Source organism: Miniopterus natalensis, chromosome 4 (genome assembly GCF_054644295.1).
Source record: "Miniopterus natalensis isolate mMinNat1 chromosome 4, mMinNat1.hap1, whole genome shotgun sequence".
Classification (NCBI taxonomy): domain Eukaryota; kingdom Metazoa; phylum Chordata; class Mammalia; order Chiroptera; family Miniopteridae; genus Miniopterus; species Miniopterus natalensis.
The window spans coordinates 93894518-93914578 of record NC_142084.1 but is presented as its reverse complement, the minus strand read 5'-3'; the positions used below and the strand labels follow the sequence as shown (position 1 = coordinate 93914578).

The 20061-nt window shown below is 60.2% G+C and overlaps 1 protein-coding gene across 1 annotated transcript; it reads right to left on the bottom strand.

Moving 5' to 3' along the window:
• Positions 1–15995: 15995 nt before the first annotated feature.
• On the bottom strand, positions 15996–18192 carry TLX3 (T cell leukemia homeobox 3). Its single transcript, XM_087816110.1, has 3 exons — positions 17631–18192; positions 17045–17288; positions 15996–16206 (listed from the first exon to the last, which is right to left on the bottom strand). Exons 1-3 carry the CDS (start codon positions 18190–18192, stop codon positions 15996–15998), a joined length of 1017 nt encoding a protein of 338 aa, XP_087672236.1.
• Positions 18193–20061: the final 1869 nt, after the last annotated feature.

Sequence of the window (20061 nt, the reverse complement as noted above, 5' to 3'; positions counted from 1 at the left end):
ACTACAAGGCAGGAAGGGGGCTGAGCTTCAGAGAGGTTAAGTAACTTGCCCCATGTCACAGAGCTACCAGGCAGGGCACTGGGGTTCGAACCTGCCAGGTCTCCTTTCCACCCCAGCAGTGACCAGAGCATTAAGGGAGATCTGGGCTGCAAAGTGCCCCCTTCAGTCCCCTGGTCTCTGTCACTCAGGCTGGCCATACCTCTTTCTCTCCTCAGAGCTGCCTCACTTTGGAGGAGGCCTCCCTGCCTCACCCTCTGCCTTTCACCTGAAACCTTCTCCTGCTTGCAGTCTTGGGGACCCTCCTTCATGGCCACCAGCCAGAGAGACTTCCCCCCAAATTCGACACCCCTCCCCACCACGCACACCTGGCATAAGGTCTTTCAACGCCTCGGCATCACACACAGGTGACCTCTGAGCTCCCAGACAGGGACTCAACCCCCCAGGAGTGGGCCTCGCCCACTGGCCGCTCTGCTGTCCTCAGCGCGATGCCGGTCCCACTCGCCATTCTTGGGGTGACCTCCCCACTGAGAACCCTGCCCACTCCCGCCCTGACCCCAGCCCAGGCCCCTGAGATGGACGCCCCTCCTCCATGTCCCTCTGCGCCCAGGCCCTGCACCTGGCTCGCTACCAGTGGACATCCTGCCCTCCCCACGCGCGTCCCTCCAGGATGGGGAGCCTTTGTCACAGTGTCTGCAGCACCGGGCGGCGCCGCGTGGCAGGCGGGGGGGAGTGTCTGCGGAACCCGACGGGGCACCGGCTCTGCTGTTTGGAAGAAGGTGACGGCAGCTGGAGGGCCTCACCGGGCCCCTCTCATGCCAGGGATGGTTTTAATAGCAGGTTTTGACCAAGGAAAAGGGTGGCCGGAGATGGCATCAAGAAGGTGAAAGGCGAGAAGCCATGAAGGGTCAGAGGGAAGACGAAGGAAGCTCAGGGTGGCGCCTTTTGGAACTTCCCCTCACGTCGCCTTTCTGCGCCTGGCTCGCCTGAGGCCGGGGACTCGGGTGACCTCCAGGCTCTGTCCTTCCCGCTCCCTCGCCATCAACACCGAAACCCGCCTCTGTCTCCCACGGGCCCCAGTCCCCGCCGCCCCTGCACCACGACCGTCCATGGTGAGTAAGTAAAGCCCGTCCTGAACACGAACCTAAAGTCACTCATTCCTGGAAAAGCTTTCGGGGCTGACGTGTGGGGACACCCATTTTAATTATGGGGAGGGGCCTCCTTAGTAATCATTTAGAACCCACAGAAAATAGGCGGAAAATGAGAGGGAAGACTTAGGTCTGTCTTCTGCCTGGAAGGTCTGGGATGGGGGCGTCCGCATCCATGTACACACACGCACAGCACACAGCACACAGCACACGGTGAACACACACGCACAGCACACAGCACACGGCACACACACGCGCACAGCACAGAGCACATGGCGCACACACACGCACAGCACACAGCACATGGCGCGCACACGCACAGCGCACAGCACACAGCACACAGCACACGGTGAACACACACGCACAGCACACAGCACACGGCACACACACACGCACAGCACAGAGCACATGGCGCACACACACGCACAGCACACAGCACATGGCGCGCACACGCACAGCGCACAGCACACAGCACACGGTACACACACACGCACAGCACAGAGCACACGGCGCACATACACACGCACAGCACACAGCACACGGTGCGCACACACACAGCACACACACACGCACAGCACACAGCACACGGCGCACACACACACAGCACACAGCACAAGGCGCACACACACACAGCACACACACACACAAAGCACACGGCGCACAGCGCACACACACACAGCACACACACACGCACAGCACACGCACAGCACACAGCACACGGCACACGGCGCGCACACACACAGCACACACACACACAGAGCACACGGCGCACGGCGCACACACACACAGCACACACACACGCACAGCACACACACACACAGCACACACACACACACAGCACACGGCGCACGGCACGCGCACACACAGCACACGGCACACGGCGCACACACACACAGCACACACACACACAGCACACACACACGCACAGCACACACACACACAGAGCACACGGCGCACGGCGCGCGCACACACAGCACACACACACGCACAGCACACACACACACAGCACACACACACACAGCACACGGCGCACGGCACGCGCACACACAGCACACGGCACACGGCGCACACACACACAGCACACACACACACAGCACACACACACGCACAGCACACACACACACAGAGCACACGGCGCACGGCGCGCGCACACACAGCACACACACACGCACAGCACACACACACACAGCACACACACACGCACAGCACACACACACACAGAGCACACGGCGCACGGCGCACACACACACAGCACACACACACGCACAGCACACACACACACAGCACACACACACACAGCACACGGCGCACGGCACGCGCACACACAGCACACGGCACACGGCGCACACACACACAGCACACACACACACAGCACACACACACACAGCACACACACACAGAGCACACGGCGCACGGCACGCGCACACACAGCACACGGCACACGGCGCACACACACACAGCACACACACACACAAAGCACACGGCGCACAGCGCACACACACACAGCACACACACACGCACAGCACACGCACAGCACACAGCACACGGTGCACACACACACAGCACACGGCGCACACACACACAGCACACACACACACAGAGCACACGGCGCACGGCGCACACACACACAGCACACACACACGCACAGCACACACACACACAGCACACACACATGCACAGCACACACACACACAGCACACACACAGCACACGGCGCACGGCGCACGGCGCGCGCACACACAGCACACGGCACACGGCGCACACACACACAGCACACACACACACAGCACACACACACGCACAGCACACGGCGCACGGCGCACACACATGCGCGCAGAAACGCACACACTCAGTCTCACTCATCACGCCGATTCCATTCTCCCAGATCCCAAGAAAAGGGAGGAAACCGCAGAAATTAATGTCGGCCCGTTTGCAAAAAGCCATTGAGAACCAACAAACGAACCGCACAAGGTGGCTTTAGGAGCCTGCGAGGACGTTCAGCTGAAGTGACCGATGGGCCTGCAGAGCTGGTCAACCCCAGCGAAGGGGCGAGGTCATTACCCAAGTGGCGGGGCGACGGCACCTCGGGAGGCGCCCGGTAATCAGGCAAAGGGGCTTCCCGGGCCCCCTGCTTTCGCCTCCAGAGCCGCTCAGCTAAAAGCGCCCTTGCCCTTGGCGTGCACAGCAGCCGTCTTCTCTTATAAATGTTTCGGGTTCAACGTCTCCATGCTGGACCCTGAAAACTGTGGGAAATGGCAGTAAGTTTTTACATCTTCAAGAAATTGGGGTTGAGCACAGCCAGTGTGGCTCAGTTGGCTGAGTGTCCTGTGCACCAAGAGGTCGCAGGTTCAGTTCCAGGCCAGAGCACATGCCGGGGGGTTGCGGGCTTGGTCCCCAGTAAGGGGCCCTCAGAAGGCAGCGATGGATGTTTCTCTCTCATGGATGTTTCTCTCTCTCCGTCTCCCTTACCCTCTGTCTAAAATCAGTAAAAACATATTTAAAAAAAAAAAATGGGGGTTGAGAACTGAGTGAGTTCCTGGAATTTTCAAAGCACGGTGCTGGACATTGGAAGAAACAAAAGCAGGCCCCCTCTTAGTCCAAAGTTTTGTCTTTCGATGTCTTGCATAGTTTTTTATTATTGCTTTTTAAAAAAACCTTTGTGTTCTATGTGTTTTTAAAAAGACAACAAAAACTTTGAAAGGTATAAACTAAAAAGGTCCTGGTGGCAGGACTGTGGGTCACTTTCTCCCTCTCTACTCTTCTGCATCTGAAACATTATATGTTTTGACTTAATTCATTTATTTTCAAAAAATCTTTTAACTTTTTGCAACGACGATGTGATGTAATAAAAGGGAAAACCTCCTCCCACTCCAGCATTTTTTTCTTCAGCAGTAACCTGAGCAAATCTTTCGTTTGGTGTCTGTCCTTTCAGACTTTTGTCCTATATCAATACGAGGCCCACCTGCGTGTATGTTTTTTAATGGTATTTAATAGTTGTTATTTTGCAACTAAATGATTTCACTTGGTTTTGCAACCTGGACATCTTTTCATATCAGTATCTATCAATGTGCTGTTAGTTACCTTTCACTCCATGTATGAGTGATTTTATTTTACACACCCAATCTCTGAATGATGGACATACGGTTATTTCTCATGTTTCCTTTTTACAGCCATTGCTGTGATGATCAGGTACACACGTAGCTTTGGACACATGCTAGTGTTCCTAAAGGGCCTTCTTTTAAAAATTGAGGAGAAATTCACATAACATACCCTTAACTGTTTTATGTGTATAATCCAGTGGCATTTAGGGCATTCACAAGGTTGTACAACCACCGCCTCTCTCCAGTTTCAAAACTGTTTCATCGCCCTAGAAAAACACTCCGTACCCATTGAAGTAATCACTCCCGATTCCTCCCTCCCCGACCTGTTCCGTCTCTGTGGGGTCACCTTTCCCCGACACTCCATGTAAATGGAATCACAGAGCATGTGGCTGCTGGCGTCTAGCTTCTTTCACGCAGCAGAATGTCTTCGAGGGTCATCCAAGTTGTCGCGTGGGGGGGGGGAGCTCCGTTCCTTTTCAGGGCTGCCTAGTATTCCACTGTGTATACCACAATGTGTTTATTTGTTCCTCCTCTGAAGGACCGAACTCCTTCTCAGAGGGAACAGCCTCGAAGAGCCAGGAGCTCCGGCGAGCCTCACAGGCTGGCCCTGGTCGCAGACATTACGTTGCTTTTCCTAGAAGCAGCCGAGGCACTTTGCTGCTTATCCTGGAGAAATTCTCTGCCCGAGAACTTTTGTTGTCATTTTTTCCTCTGTCAATCAAGGGCAGGATAAAAGAATCACCGGCCCTCAGGCGCCTGGGGCTCGGGGTTTCTGGGATGGGAGAGAGCGTCAGGAGGGGAGCAGCTGGGGCGGTTCGTGTTGCGCGGGGGAGAAGCAGCGTGCAAGGGCGCCCGCGGCTCCTGGCGCCCGGCCTTGGGGGCCGGAGAATGGCAGCGATGAGAACCCCTCACGCTCGGCCTGGGCTGTGCGGGTTTGGTGGCCGGGAGAGGTGACGCCCTCCAGTCTGACAAAATAACATCTTTCCGGGGTCAGTATTTCTCCCGAACACTGCAAATGGAAGCTGCGCTCGTCAACCCTTTGCACTTCCCTCTTTTCTTTGATCCCTTAAATCTTTTTGAAAGGGCCCACTGCCCTGGCCGGTGCGGCTCAGTTGGCTGAGTGGTGTCCATGCACCCAGAGGTCACCGGTTCCGTTCCTGGTCGGGGCACATGCCTGGGTTTCGGGCTCAGTCCCCAGTAGGGGGCGAGCAGGAGGCAGCCCATTGATGTCTCTCTCTCACATTGATGTTCTCTCTCCCTCTCCCTTCCTCTCTCTCTCAAATCGATAAAAATATTTTTTTAAAAAAAGGGCCTACTATGTGGTAGGCATGGAGGATCTAAAGAAAGTAAGAAATGGCCCCTTCCCTTGTGAGCTCACGTCACCATAGGGCAGGGGGGCACATCAGAAAGAACGCTGCCCCTTTGGTGGCAGCAGGGCAGTGGGACAATGGGAAGGCGCCCACCGTCTACCTGTCCGGACGCAAATGGGAGCGTCCACTCGCTTGTCTGGACGCCCACTGGCTGCCACCATGTGGACACATGGCGCAGATGGCAACGGGGTTGCTCGCTCCTCACATTTGTGCTGCTGCACAGGGTCAGTGCTGTGAGGTTTCCACAGACCCGGGTTCGAATCCTGGTCTACTCGCTAGCTGCACGACCTCATAGCCTTACCCTTCCAAGGGCTTCCCTTTCTGACCCACAGAATGAAGATAATGCTGGCTCTCAGCCGCGCCCATTAAAGTAGACGTGTGTAAGCAGATGGCGCACAATAGATGCTCCTAACTATCAAGTGTCCTTTTCCCAGTTCCATATCGATCCATTTTTCCCATAGTTTTTGAGCCAACAGCAGCCCGGCCTCTCAAAGTCCTGTTCCCAACTGGGTCTAAAAGCCAAAGTGCCCGGGAGAAATGTCTCGGGGCTGGGGGGGGGGCTCAGGCTGGGACTGTGCTCCTCTCCTCTGCAGAAAACTCGGTGTCTTTCAGGTTAGAACCGGCATTTTCCACCCGCGTCCCCAATTCCCCTTCCCGAACGTGAATCCGCCCTGCTCGGCTCCCGGCACACGCGGGGCCCCCCAGCGGCCCCCGAGAGCCACCCAAACCTGGCCTCGCACCAAAGGCGGCAGCCACGGCCGTCCTCGCCTGACAAATGGAGCCCGGAGCCGTTCAGATCTCTTCTGTTAGAACTTTTTAACGGTGTCATAAATCTTTTATTAACATTCGGTATTATACTAATTAAAACTGTTCTCTGTATGTATTATTAATTTCCCTTGCACTTCTTGCCGGGGTGACGTTTTCAGCCAGCTAAGCAGAATGTAGCACAGTAAATAAGGGGAAACTCATTTCCAGACAATTAGCCTTGCAGAAAAATAAGTTGGTTAATGGAAGGCCTGATGATTCCAGATTTTACCTAAATAAACAGGGTATCTTAATGGTAACTCTTCAAGCTAAGTAAACAGATTGGGGTGGTAATGTCCTAAGCAATACTTAAATGTAACTGTTTAATAAATTGGTAAATTACTCATTTCATCTTAGAACAAAATGGTAATACTGCAGTAATAACCTAGTATATATTCCGTAAATATGAAGCATTATCACTTTAGCTCTGTAGAAATCACCACAGTGATATGTCAGCATTGATCTAAAACTGCAGCATTTTATCTCAAGTTTATTACCCATTTTTGAGAATCGCTGAGATTTTCAGAGCATAATGGCAATAAAAGAAGAATTTAAAAAGCGCTTTAATGTGCATAAGTTAATCAGAGGTATCCTCGGGGGGAAAAGGAAATTTGGTAAAACATGAATTATAAGCATCATTTAAACTTACTTTGGACACTAGAGATAATAAATGGCACCATAATTTAGAAATAGCTTTTAACATCAATGACGGTAAGTACCACTTTACTGTTCATAAGAATTGCAGAGCAATGGTGCTGAGGCCAATTTTATTAGCCATTTTTTTCTTTATAAAAGCAATCCAGCCCTTTCCACAACTGAGGAGACAGGAACAAGAGTTACGCGCTAATATGCAAAATGCATTTAAGTTTTTTGAAATAGAGGATAATAAATTGTGCCAAAAGATAGAGTCTAGAGACAAATGAATGATCATTTAAAAAGAATAAGGCGCTCTCAGAGTTTACGTATTTGGGGAAACTTGATAAAAAAAAAAAAAAAGCCAACAAATTGTTCATGCATTTTCCCATTTGCCAGAGCAGGCGGGTGCGCTTTCAGATCCGAGTGATGAGGCCATAAATCTCGGCGATTGGGAGACGCCGCAACCGAAATATATTTTTGTAAATTGTCGCCACTGACAAATCATTTCTAAACTCTCCAAAGTGCAGGTTCAACTTTCTCCTCAGGATGCCCAAGCGAGCTTCCTGCAGCGAAGCCTCAGACCCTGACCTTCACTCACCCAGCAAGCCGGCCGGGCGGGGGCTGCTGGCAGCCTGGCAGCGGCTTAAACTGTGGGTGGGCTGGTCGCCAGGACTCTCCGAACCACCTACTAAGTGCCCAGCATGCGGAGCATCCTGGGCCCCCCCCCCCAGAAGCTTGTCTGGCGGGGCACATGCCCAGGTTGGCAAAACCTTGCTTACGTGAAAGAAACAAATCCTAGATGTCAGCCCAGACCCTGACCTTCAGGATTCAGTAAGTCCAGGCCCAAGGTCTTTTGCTTTCCGCCGGATGGATTTGAGGACAAACAAAATAATCCACCTTATGTGATCTTTAAGTCTTAGATGCAACTGGGTAACACAGATGCCCCCCCTCGCCTGCTTTTGAACATGAACCATAGCAAAGGCCTGGGGTCTTTATCAAGAGCAGCTCTTTCTGCAGGCAGGTGGGGACAGGCCCCGCGTATTGTGCAGCAGGAGGGAGGCGGGACAGCAGGAGGAGGCAGTGAGAAGCGGCTCTGAGCAAGGCCCTTCGCCGTGTGCTTGCAAGCAGGGAGCAGGCCTGCAGGCCTCCTGTCCACCCCAGCCCTGGCTTCTCCATTTACGTCTGTCTTCTGTCCAGGCTCTCCGCTGTCTGTCCACTAAACATCCCTGACATTCCCTCCCTCAGGGCCCAGGAAATAACCAAGTTTTCCTGCCTTCTCATGGGAGAAGCTGCATTTTGTGTGAGAACTACACCCTTCGAAACGGTGTCTGCCCCCTCCCCATAGAGCACCCCAACTTTGGTTGAAGACTTTGACTTTCTAAACAGATTGACTCCTCCTGGGCTAGGAGAGAGAGAACTGATGCAGGCAGAGAGGTGTGTGACCTTGAGCGAACACCCGTGAAGGTCACTGCACCTTCGTTCCCTCATCTGTAAAATAAGGTTTTACAAATAAGATTATTATGAGGACTGAGTGAGAAAACACACGCGATGTCCTGAGTACAGAGCTTGGCACGTAGTAGGTACTCAGCACACATGAGGTTTCTCCCCTCTCTGGAGTCAGGACATCTGGATGCTAACCCATACCCTGCAGGACACCAGTAGGTTAGTGAATGTCCCCAAATCTTGAATTTCTCACCTTCAAAATGGGATCTCCTTCCTAGGTTTGTTTGGAGGGTTACATGGGATCGTTAGAGCAAAATGCTTGGTTAGCCGCCTGGCCCCCACAGGTTGCTCTGGAAAAGCTCCTCACTGTTGTTATTATTTAATAAACATGCACCGAGCAGTTGCCGTGTGCCAGGCATCAGCAACCAAAATACACAGGAGCCCCGGAAGGCTGCAGAACACCTGGTTACTCTTATTTAGAATACCCGAGGTTTTCCACAACCAATAGACACCCATTTCTAGAAGATTCTTTGTGGGGGAGACTGCACAGACTGAGGTGAGTCAGGGCTCTAAACGCTGACATCACTGCGCTTGAAACCAGCTCCACCACTTACTGTCTGCCGGTGAGCGTGCTCCTCATCTCTGGGTTTGTTTCCTTCCCTCCACGAGAACAGGAGCAATTTATCTTGTGAAAATTCATCTACCACTAATAATACGAATAGTAAATGCACCCCAGTGCTTACCGTGCTTATCCGGCTCCTGGCCAAGTGCTCATGGGTTACGTCATTTCATCCTGAACCCCGTGAGGAAGACCTATCCTTGCAGAGTAGACGGGACGCTGAGGCTCAGAGAGGCAGAGTGGCTTGTCCAAGGCCACACAGCTGCTGGTGGGAAAGCTGAGATTTCCCCCCAGGCCCGTTAAAGCTCCCTGCACATGCGGGCATTCTGCTGAGGCAGCTAGCCACACCTAAGCACCACCTTCCTTCCCCCAGGGTCTGGCAGCTGAGGGCTACACCCCGGCTCATCCGCACCCACCTGGCCTCAGTAGAGCCCTGGGTCAGCCTGGGCTTAGCTAGAGGCGGCGGAAGACCCCTGAGTCCCTGAGTTAAGGTGCAAACCCAACGCCTCCCAACCGCTTTCCTGGGGCTCAAAAGAAAAACACCAGCGGATAGTAATGGGAGCAGCAGCCAGAGCAACGCTTCCCTAAATACAACCCAGGCTGTTCCGGTTTGGATCTGACTTAGAGAGGATAATTTTCATCTGCTTGGCTTAAAGTCCTGGCATCAGAGTGGCCTTGGGGATGTTGTGTCACTCCTCAGAGCCTCAGTTTCCTCATCTGTAAAACGGGGATTAAAATAATACGTACCTGTCTCCTAGGGTCGTTGTGAGGACTACGTGAGATTGTGCACGTGTGCTCTCAACAAACGGCGGCCTCTGGGCGCCCGGATGCACCGCGGGAGGGTGCAGGTGGCCCAAGGTCTGCGCAGGGGACTCCAGAGCTGGGGACCGGGCGCAGGCCCCATCCCTGCGCAGAGGGGCCCCCCCAACAAACCCGCTTGAAACTACAGGCGTTAATAAAGGCGACCCCCTCCCAGGGCCCTCTTCCGGCGTCTTCCCGGGGTTGGGTTTCCTCTCTGCCCTCCCCGCCAGGCCTCCTCCTTAGTCCCGCCACTTCCCAGGAACAAAAGTGTCCCAGCTGTGGCGGCCCAGACAGCAGATGCGAGCGCAGGCTGCTTAGCATTCTGGATGTTCACTGGAGCCCATTCTGAGCCCACCACCACCTTCTCCAGCCCCGGGGTGTCGGCGGGCTTTGCCCATTAGTTCCCGCGAGGGCGGACCTGCCGGAGACTCTCAGCTCCCAGAGCGCTGCGTCCCCGCCTGCGGGCGTCCGGGCGGCTGTGCCCGGGCGGCTGCGCCCGTGCCCGCCCGAGGGAGCAGTGATTTCTCCAGGGTGGGGATGAAGGGTGCAAAGTGCACGCTGCCGTCCCTGGTTCCAGGCCTCCGAGAGTTCCAGATAAATCCACGGATCAATAGGGCTTGATGGCAGATGTGTTCTAGGTGGCCGGCCAGCGCGGGAACTGCACGGGGTCTGGGCGCTTTTAAATACTCAGAAACCTAAGCATATACGTTCTTTTTTACAGGCAAAAGGAAAGGAACCATTATTTGTACAGTTGGTCCTGGAAAATATATGGAGTTTGTATGATGCTGTCTTTTAAATGCCGTCTTTTAAAGGTTAAAGCCAGTCTGAGCCTCTCGCTCATGTGAAGATGTGGCTTCTTTAAAGTCGGGGGAGTCTGGGTCAGCACTAAGCTCCCTAACGACCCCGCGGCCCGTGGAGCTTCTCCAGGCCGCAGTCTGTGGTCGGTCAGGTCACAGCCTGGCCCGCGTTTGAGTCCAGAGCTGAGTCCGGCCTGGGCGGGTCACCTGCCTTTTCTGCTCCCCAACTTCCTTATTTGTAGATCGGGAACACGGGACCCTTCTGGGGACTCGGTGGGATGGTGGGAGGTACAAAATCCTGCCGTCCAATATTCTGTTCACATGTTTTTTTCTCCCACCCCACCTCTTCACACCCACTGGGCATCACAGGGGTTTCGTAACTAACTTATTAATTGGCAGCCGGTCTGACACCAGAACAACTTTGTGGGATCATTTCAACTAAAGCGAGAGGCAGATGTGGCCACTGACCTCAGTGAGGCCAGGACGCTGACCCCTCTAACGGGATGGAGCCCGGCCCGGTTTCCAGGGGGCTTCTGAGCCCTTAGTGATGGCAGGGGAAGCGGTGGGAGTGGGGAGCACCCCCCTCCCTGCCCCATCCTTCCAAAAAGCAACACCTCCGATCAAACCCTGCCGTTATTCGAAGGCATTTAACTAGATTTCTGATTCACACATACATGCTTTAAATGATTCTATTCTCATAATAAATGGATAATCAAATGTACCAGAAGCTGTGGGGTTTTTTTGTTTTGTTTTGGTTTTGGTGGTTGTTTTTGTTTCTTGTTTTTACTTTCCCTGGAAGAGTCCTTCGTGACAGGCAGTCCTAGTTTCACAGATGCAGAAGCGAACGTGCGGAGACTCAAAGCCACTCGCTCCGGGCCCTACAGCAAGGAGGTGACAGCAATCAGCGGCCAGCTCCGTGGGCCAGCGCCTGGGTGGCAGGAGGGAGGCGAGGCCCTGTCCCTGGCCGTTCAGCAGGATTTGGCGAGCTCCTGAACCACAGAAAATACAGCCACTGGGTCTGGGCATCGCTGAGAGAAGAGGCTCCGAACGAAGTGGGTGCTTGGGAATGGGGGGCCTCGCCGGGCCCTGGGACTCCGCGTTAGAAACCCGCCTGGGGCGCTGAGAGAGGCCCCGCACCCGCTCCGCTCCCGGCCTTGGGCTGCGTTTTAGCCGCGCTGAGGCCGAGGCTGGGATTTGGGCGAAGGCTCCCGGTCACCTTCAGTGCTGTCGCAGCCCAGGCCCGGTCCCTGGCCAAGCGGTCTCGGCTGCACGTTGGAGGCTCCATTCCGAGCCCCTCACCCGGAGCACCTGGCCGGACCGCTGCGGGAGGGACCCGCACCGCCTGCAGCAGCCCCGGCCGCGGAAAAACGCGCAGCTGGCGGCCGAATCCAACCGGCCTGGCGAGGCCGCGCGTCCTTCCGTCGCGGGTCCGTGCGAAGTGCTGGAGGCCACGGCAGACGGGGGCAGGTGGCCTGGCCCAGGGGCGCAGGGGGCCTCCGGCGCTTTGCGCTCAGCCGAGGGGGCCGTGGCTAAGTCTCCCGGGGCCTGCTCGGAGGCCACGCGCAGCCCGGGGAGGCGAGCGGTGCTGGTTCCCCTTGGAGCGCGGAGCCCGAGACGGCCCAAGTGGGAGCAGGAAGGCCCTTGGAGCCACCTGGACCCACGGGCCTGGGGTCAGGGCGGCTGCGGGTGCCGCCCCCGCAGCGCTCACTAGGCAAAGCCCCCTTTCCTCCCAAGTGCTAGGGGCGCGCCGTTTGGAGGCGACAGCAGGAGCCTGCGCCGCCGGCGACCCAGAGCTAACTTCTCGGGCGTTAGTGTCTCCAGCCGCAAAGTGGGCAGGAGCGTCCCAACCTGGCAGAGACGCTGTCCAGTCCCCGCGGGCCACGCCAGGCGTGCAGGGCGCGCGGCTCCGGGCGGTTCTGCACAGCGCGCTGCGGAAGGGGCGTCGCTCCCACATGCTGGAGGCGAGCGCCGGCCCCTCCGTCCGTCTGTCTCTGTTCGGGCCTGGTCCCCGCAGCATCCTTCCCAACTCCAGAGTCCGCGGGCTGCGGAGCCCGCGGGGCAGGGCTGAGCGGGGCCTCACCACTGGTTCTGGGCGGAGCAGGCGTGATGGTCTTTGCGGGCTCCTAGGGCCCAGGCCTCTCCACCTGCGGGCGGCGCCCCAAAACCTGCGCGCGGGGAGAGCCAGGACCACCAGCCCGCCCGGACCGAGAGGCTGCCCCTCGCCTCCCTGTTCCTGCGTCTGTAAAATGGGCACGGCTTTAGAGACGCTGGAACGCCGCGAGGGCCGGCCGCGGGGAAGGGCGGTGAGGCCGAGTGTCCAGCTCCGGCCCGGGGGCCGGCTGTCTGCTCGCCTGCCGCCGGCCGTCGCCGGGCTGGGCGTCCGCGCTCGCACTGTCTCCGGGGCCTCGGCTGCTTCCTTGGGCCACAGTGGGCCCTTCGTGTTGGGTGAGGGTCGCGAAGGGGGAGCCCAGTGGGCCTCCCAGCCTCCTGCGGGCTCTCTTTCCCTGAAGCTCAGCCGTGGGGGCGGCCGCCCCTGGACTCTGCCTCACAGCCCTGCCGACACTGGACGGGGAGCTGCGTCCCTGCTCGGCTCTGAGGGCGCGGCGACCTCCAGGCTGCACCCTAAACACCCTCCGTCGCTCGGCCTTCGCTCCCACCCGCTGGGGGCGCAAGGGGTCGCGACCAGGTCCTACACGAGTGGGTTCAGCCCCCTAACTCGAAGAGACCCTGGCGCGTCTCTAGCTGGGCGAGCCTTGGTTGCGGGAAAGCGCTCAAAGGGGTGCACGCCGCGGAGGCACCGGGTGGGGGGACCCCTGGGCGCCCTCCGGGGCCGCCCTGAGACCAGGTCCGCGTCCTCGGGCTCGCCCGACCCGGAGAGAACTTTGCGGTCGGACACCTTTTGCGCAAAGCGAGGCAGCAGAGAGAAGGAAAAATACGCACGTGCGTCCCCCTAAAGGCCCAAGAATCTAGGGCCAACCTGGCAAAATCACAAAAATAATTCAGAGAAACAAAACCCACTCAGCTTATCGTGATGGAGAAATAGAATGAAAGCGAAGACACTGAGAAGTGACCGCGGTCCCCGCAGAAGGGGCTGTTTGGACGGCAAAGGCAAAGCCAGGCGCTCTGGTTCTGAGACGCTCAAGTCCCAGCCTCAGGGCCGACCTTTCGCATCCCGACGGCGGCGCCCATCCGGCTTCTCCGCGGCGCAGACAGACGCGTTTCAGGAAAACACCGCGGAAGCAGCGCGAGCTCTGAGTCACCCCAGGCCCCCTCTGGGGTGTCTGCGAGGCCCCGGCACCCAGCTTCCGCTCGGTAGGGCGCGGAGGCGGAGGCGGGGCGGGAGCGCAGGAGCTCAGCTGTGCTTCCGAGCCTCCCTCCCTCCCTCGATCCCGGCCGCCGCGCACGACCCGCCGCCCCGCGTGCAACGAAGGGGCCCTAACGCCCGCGCCCTCGGGGCGGCGGGGCCCCGGGGGAGCCGCGAGCGGGGGAGGCGGCGTCTGCGCTCCCGGGCAGCGCCCCGTGGGCTTAGTCTCGGGGAGTTACTGGGGTCTTGGCCTGGAGGACGCAAGGACGGGGAGAGGGACAGACAGAGAGCCAGGGAGAGGCAGAGGCAAAGAGATCCTTGGAGCCGAGAGGCCACATGAAGGACACAAAAGGGGAGCGACAGAGAGACCTGGAGAGAGTCGGGGGGCGTCGGGGTCAGCCGTGGAGCGCGGAGGGGGAGGGAGGGAGGCGGCGACAGAGAGACAGACGCACACCAAAAGCAGCAGAGAAGGAACCGCGCAGAGAAACAGGACTGGAAAGAAAAGGGGACAGGCGCGGGGACCGGAGAGCAGGAGCAGCGCGGGGAAGCGCAGAGGGCGGGGGAGAACGACGCGGAGGGGCGGGGGAGGGAAGGCTCTGAACAGACGGAACAGGAGGCTGGTAAAAGGCCAGGCGAGAGGAAGTGTTCACCCGCGCCTCGAGGGTGCGGGGGCTGCGAGGGCCTCCCGCTGCCCACCCCGTGCCCGCCAGGCCTCCCGGTTCCGAGCCCAGGTACAGCCGGGTGCACCCGGCCGGCCGCTCTCACACCCGGGCTCGGGGTTCGGGGCGTTCCGGGCGCCGCCCTCCCGCCTGTCCGCCGAGGCCGCGGTGACGTCACGCGACGTCACGCTCTACCTGCGGTCCCAAGCAGCCGAAAAGAGCGCCGGTGGCCTGGGGTGGTGCTTATAGCGGCCCCCAGACACCGAGCGTTTGCAGACCCCGGACGTGCACCGGCTCCCTCCGCGCACGGCCCTCCCGCAACGTGCCCAGACCCACCTACAGCCGGACCGGCGGGTCCCGCCCGAGGCCCCTCTGAGGCCTCCCTGGAGGAAGAGTGGCCAGCAGGTTGGGGGCTGCGGGGTGGGGAGGCCCCGAGTTCCCAGAATTGGAGGTGACGGTGCCAGCACCGTCTAGGTGGGCTTGACCTGCGATGGCCTCTCTCTCCCCGACTCGCGCGGGTCTACTAGTTCTGGGCCTAGAGCGCCCTCCCACGTGCACCCCATCCCGCGGGCACCCAGGCTGCGGGCGGCCGGCACGCACTGACCTGCACGCGGGGCCGGGGTTCGAGCTGCGGCGAGTGCGGACGAGCCTCGGAGCAGTGGACGCGCCCTGCGCACGGCCCGCTAGGCCTCTGCCGCCGCAGGGGTGGGCGCAGGCCGGAGTCGCCGAGCACCGTTGGAACGAAAATGAAATAAAAGCGGCGTTAAGTGAAATAGCTAACTTTTTTATTAAATAAAACGACTTAAATAAAAGAACGGAAAGGAGAGGAGTGCACCCTGCCTACGCACAGGGTTGCCCCAAGCCCCCGGCGCTTCCCCCGCCACCTGGTCGGCCGCCCCTCCTCCGGAGGCCCCCGCGGGGGAAGCAGGTGGCCGGCTGCTTAAAAAAAAAAAAAAAAAAAAAAAAAGCCGAAACTTTTATTATTTACACGTTTGGGCAAAAGTACAAAGTATAATACAGGCGCCCGGCCCAGGGGTGCGGGCGCGGGGCGGAGAAACGTAAGGCGCTTTCTTTGTCAGGCCCTGGCTCGGAGCGGGACTGGGCGCGGGGCGGGGGCTCGGATTGTGCAGCCGCGCGGAGCCCGGGCCCAGCCCCCCTCCGCGGCCGGGGGGACGCGGCCGCGCCCCGGGGCCTCCGCGCGCTCGGCGGCCCCTTCCCTTCCCGGCCTCGGCCCCCCTCCCCCCAGCCCGGCTGGGGGGCCCGAGGCGCCCCACCGCGCGGGGGCGGCGATCCTTGGCGACCGTGCGCGCTGGCGGCTCACACCAGAGAGGTGACGGCGGGGACTTTGGAGCCGTCTTCCTCCCAGGGCTGCAGGTTCTGCAGAGCGAAGAGCGACGAGTTGTGCAGACAGAGCGGGTCGGGCTGGATGGAGTCGCCGAGGCTCTTTTGGAAGGCGTCGTGCTGCAGCTGGAGCATGAGCCGGCTCGCCTGCTGCCGCTCCGCCTCCCGCTCCTCCGCCGTCTGCCGCCTGCACGGGAGGGAGGGCGGCGTCAGGCCCCCCGCCCGGCCGCCCGCGGGCTCCAGCCCTCCCAGGAGCCGAGGCCGCCCGGAGCCTCGAGGCTCGGAGCCCGTCTGCTCCCCGGCCTGTCCCCAAATGGGCCGGGTCGCTGGCTTTCGTGGCGCGAGGGGCCGCGGCCCGGGAGGGGACTCCGCCCGCCGCCCACCTGCGCGCCGGGCACCGTGGCTTCGCCAACAACAAAGGTGGTCTCTTTTGCGGGACGAGGGCCGGCGCGCGCGGAAAGGACTCGGCCGCGCGGGCGCACGCAGCTCGCGAGTGGGCGGGCCGGCTCCGCAGCGCGCGCGGCCCCCCGCGGGGTCAGCCTCGCCCGGCGTCCCCAGGCCCCGTCCAAACCCCTCTTTCCCGACCGCTTCGCCGTTCGCGGGTTGGATGGAAACGGGGCGGGTACACATGGGCCTGGAGCGGGGATGGGGAGCTGGAGGGGGAGCCCCGAGCTCTCGCGGGTTGTGGGACATCCGAGCACGAGCGGGAGGGAGAGGCGGCTGCGAGGGGGCACGGGGGTGGGGTGAGGGGGGTGTCCGTGCGGGCGGGCGAGAGGAGAGCGATCCGGCGAAGGAGACGGGATAAAACAGGGAGAGAGTTGGAGCGGCGCAGGAGAGACACAGGAACGGCCGTGGAGGGGCAACCGGGGCGCGGGACGGCGGGCAGAGGAACGCAGGCGGGCGGGAAGGAGAGAGGGGGAGTCTAATCTGGGGGGGGGGGCGGCTCTGGGCGGGCGGAGCGCGCGGCCGCGGCGCGGGGCGGGTGCAGGGCGGGTGCAAGGTGGGCCGCGCCGGGCCTGTCTCACCGCCACTTGGTTCTCCGGTTTTGGAACCAGGTCTTGACCTGCGCGTCCGTCATTTTGAGGGACTTGGCGAGCGCCGCCCTCTCGGCCGAGGCCAGGTACTTCTGGCGGTGGAAGCGCTTTTCCAGCTCGCAGATCTGCACTCGAGAAAAGGAGGTGCGCGGCTTCTTACGCTTGGGCGGCGTCCTGTTCTGGTAGGGGTGGCCGATGCGCCGGGTCACCGTGAAGGGCGTGAGCGCCGCCGCCGCTGCGGAGACACACGAGGCCCCCTGAGGCCCAGCCCGGCGCCACTGTCGTTCAGGCCCCAGGAGGACCCCACGCCGCCCGGCGGGGCGAGGAAGGCTCCGCTATTCCGTTGGTCCCGCGCGTCTCCAGCGGCACCAAGCCGCTTGGGAGATGCCCCCCTGTTCCCTGGGCACGGGCTTATTCCCCCGAACTCCCCGATTTTCCTCCCCCTGCGGCTGCCCTGGGCCCTGGGCGCCGAGGCCTCCTCCGCGCGCGGGCCTCCGGAATCGTTTCGCCGGCCGAGCGCCTGGGGCGCGGCCCCGCAGCCCGGAGGGCCGGCCCGGCGCCTGCCCCCGCCCCTCACCTGTGAAGCGGTCCTTCACGAAGCGGCGGCTGCTCTCCATCCAGGGGAAATTGAGGCCGCCCAGGCTGGAGACGGCGGGCACGGAGGGCATGGCGGGCAGCGCGCTGGGCAGGGGCGGCGGCACGGCTCCGGGCAGCGGCCTGTGCGCCGGCACCCGGATCACGCCGGCGGGCGCCAGGCTCAGGTTGACACTGTAAGATCCCGCGTCCTCGAAGGGCGCGCCGAGGCCGGCAAAGGAGGCGGGCAGAGAGGGGTACGTGGCGCCCGGGCGGCCCCCCGGGGGCCCGCCCAGGTAGCTGGCGCCGTCGGGGCCCCGCGGGGCCGGCGCGCTGTCCTGGTCGGGGCTGTTGAGGATCTGGTCGATGCCGAAGCTGATGGGCTCGTGCGGGTGAGGGGTCTGCGCGCTGGCGGGCGCCTCCATCCTGGGCGGGCGGAAGGGCCGGGCTGGGCTGGGCGGGGAGGCTGCTGGGTCCCCGTCACGGCGCGGCCATGGAGCGCCCGGCGCCTCTCGTCGCACTGAAACTTTGCCAAGAGTGCGCGGGCCCGACAGGCTCTGTGTCATCTTTCTTGAACCGAACCTGGAGTTTCCGCTGCTAATTCCTCTCCCGCCGCAGCCATTGGCTGCGATCAACAAGCCTCTCTCCTCCCATTGGCTCCCGGCTTTCAATAAAGGCCTAATTCATGGAAATAGGAGCTTAGGGACTGTTCCAAGGTGACATCATTTTAACAAACGAACAATAGGTCAAATTTATTAGCCGGGAGAATGGGCGGCGGATATTAGCGCCCGAACCGCCGCTTCCCAAACCCGAAAATCTAACGAAGCTGCAATTAGCAGACGCTCCCCGCTCCTCCGGGTCGGGCCGCTTCCCCGCCGCCGCGCCGCGCGGGTCCCCGCGCTCTCCGGGAGAAATTCGCCGTGGCAGAGCGGGTTTTCGTTTTTCTAACAATTTTTTTTTTTTTTTTTTTTTTGCATCTGAGCAAAAACCAAACCCGGCGAATCCTTTCAATTCCAAGGGAGTCGCGAGCCCGGAACGACCCTGCGGAGCCGCGGAAGCGCCTTGGACACTCCAGCGCCGCGGGAGCAACGAAAGGGGCGCGCCCCAGGGCGCAAGCTCCGCGTTCCCCGAGCGCGGGGTGACGCGAGCACCGCAGCGTGTTCCGCGCTCCCGAGGACACGGACCCGCGTGGGCAGAATTCGCCCCCGCCTGGCCTTCGGCCGCGGCGTCGCGACCACTTTGGAGACACTCCCTAGCTCCTGCCGGGCGCACCGCGGAGTGACTCACAGGTGCCCACGCGTGCCCGGCCCCGCCGGGCGAGGGACCTCGGGTCGCCCGGTGGGGAGCGGGGATCCGGTCCCTCGAAATTCGTTGCAAGACGGACGCGGCTGTTGGTCGCGCGTGGGGACCCGCCCGTGGCGCAGCAGGTGTGGGGACCTAGGGTTCCCAAGGGGCAAGGGCGGGGGTGGCTCGTATTTAGCGCAAATAGCGGGATTTCTTTGGGTAAGGAGAGCGGCGAGCTGCTCCCGCTCCAGGGCAGCCGGGGCGCAGGACCCGCTCCCCGCTGTGCTCGTGCCCTCGGGGTATGTCCGGGCGGGCTGAGGGGCACCGTGGCCTGGGCCGCGCGCGGGGCGCTCACCCCCCGCGCCAGCCTCAGCTGTCTCCCCCGGGGGAGACGCACAGAATCGTTTTCTACCCACCTAGTTCTTAAATCCTTAGGTGCAAACGGACTGCTCGGGCCCTGGCCAGGCCTCTCCTCGCTCTCCCCGCCTGGCGGACGTGGTGAGAGGTCGGATGTGCGGTTGGCCAGGAATGAGTTTAAATTGGGGCCGATCACTTCCTAGCTGAGTGACCTTGAGCGAGTGACTCTAGATCTGTAGGCTTTGGTTTTCTTATTTGTAAAAAGGGCAGTGTGTGCACTGCGGGATTGTGGTGAGCCAGGAGTGAGGTTTGGAGAGCGCAGGACTTGGGGCCTGGCGCGCGGTGGGCACTGCGCGGCCCGCTGCCCTGCCACCCGCCCCACCCCCTCTCCGCGTGATGGTTGATGGATGATTCTTGTTTATTTGTTTGCAGTTTTATTTTATTTGCGGAAGCGCAGCATCTTGAGGAGAAAGATGTATTTGTCTCTGGTGGGGGTCAGTCTCAGAGGACTGGGAAGGGCAGGAGGCAGCCTGTTGGGGATTCTTTCCAATAACCTGCCGGGACAAACGAGAGGCCTCAGGATTTGCAGTCTTAAGGTCTGGGTCCCTGAGTTAGGTCACCCGCCGCGGTGTGACCCTGGGCAAGTCGCTGGCCCTTGTGGAACCTTAGTATTGAGTGTGCAGAGCCAGGCTGCCCCGCAGCATGGGGTGGGGCCTCCCCACTCCCTCCAAGGCACAGGGACCTTCAGATGGAGAAGAAGACATTGCTCTGGGGCTGGGGGCCTCCTGCTTCTA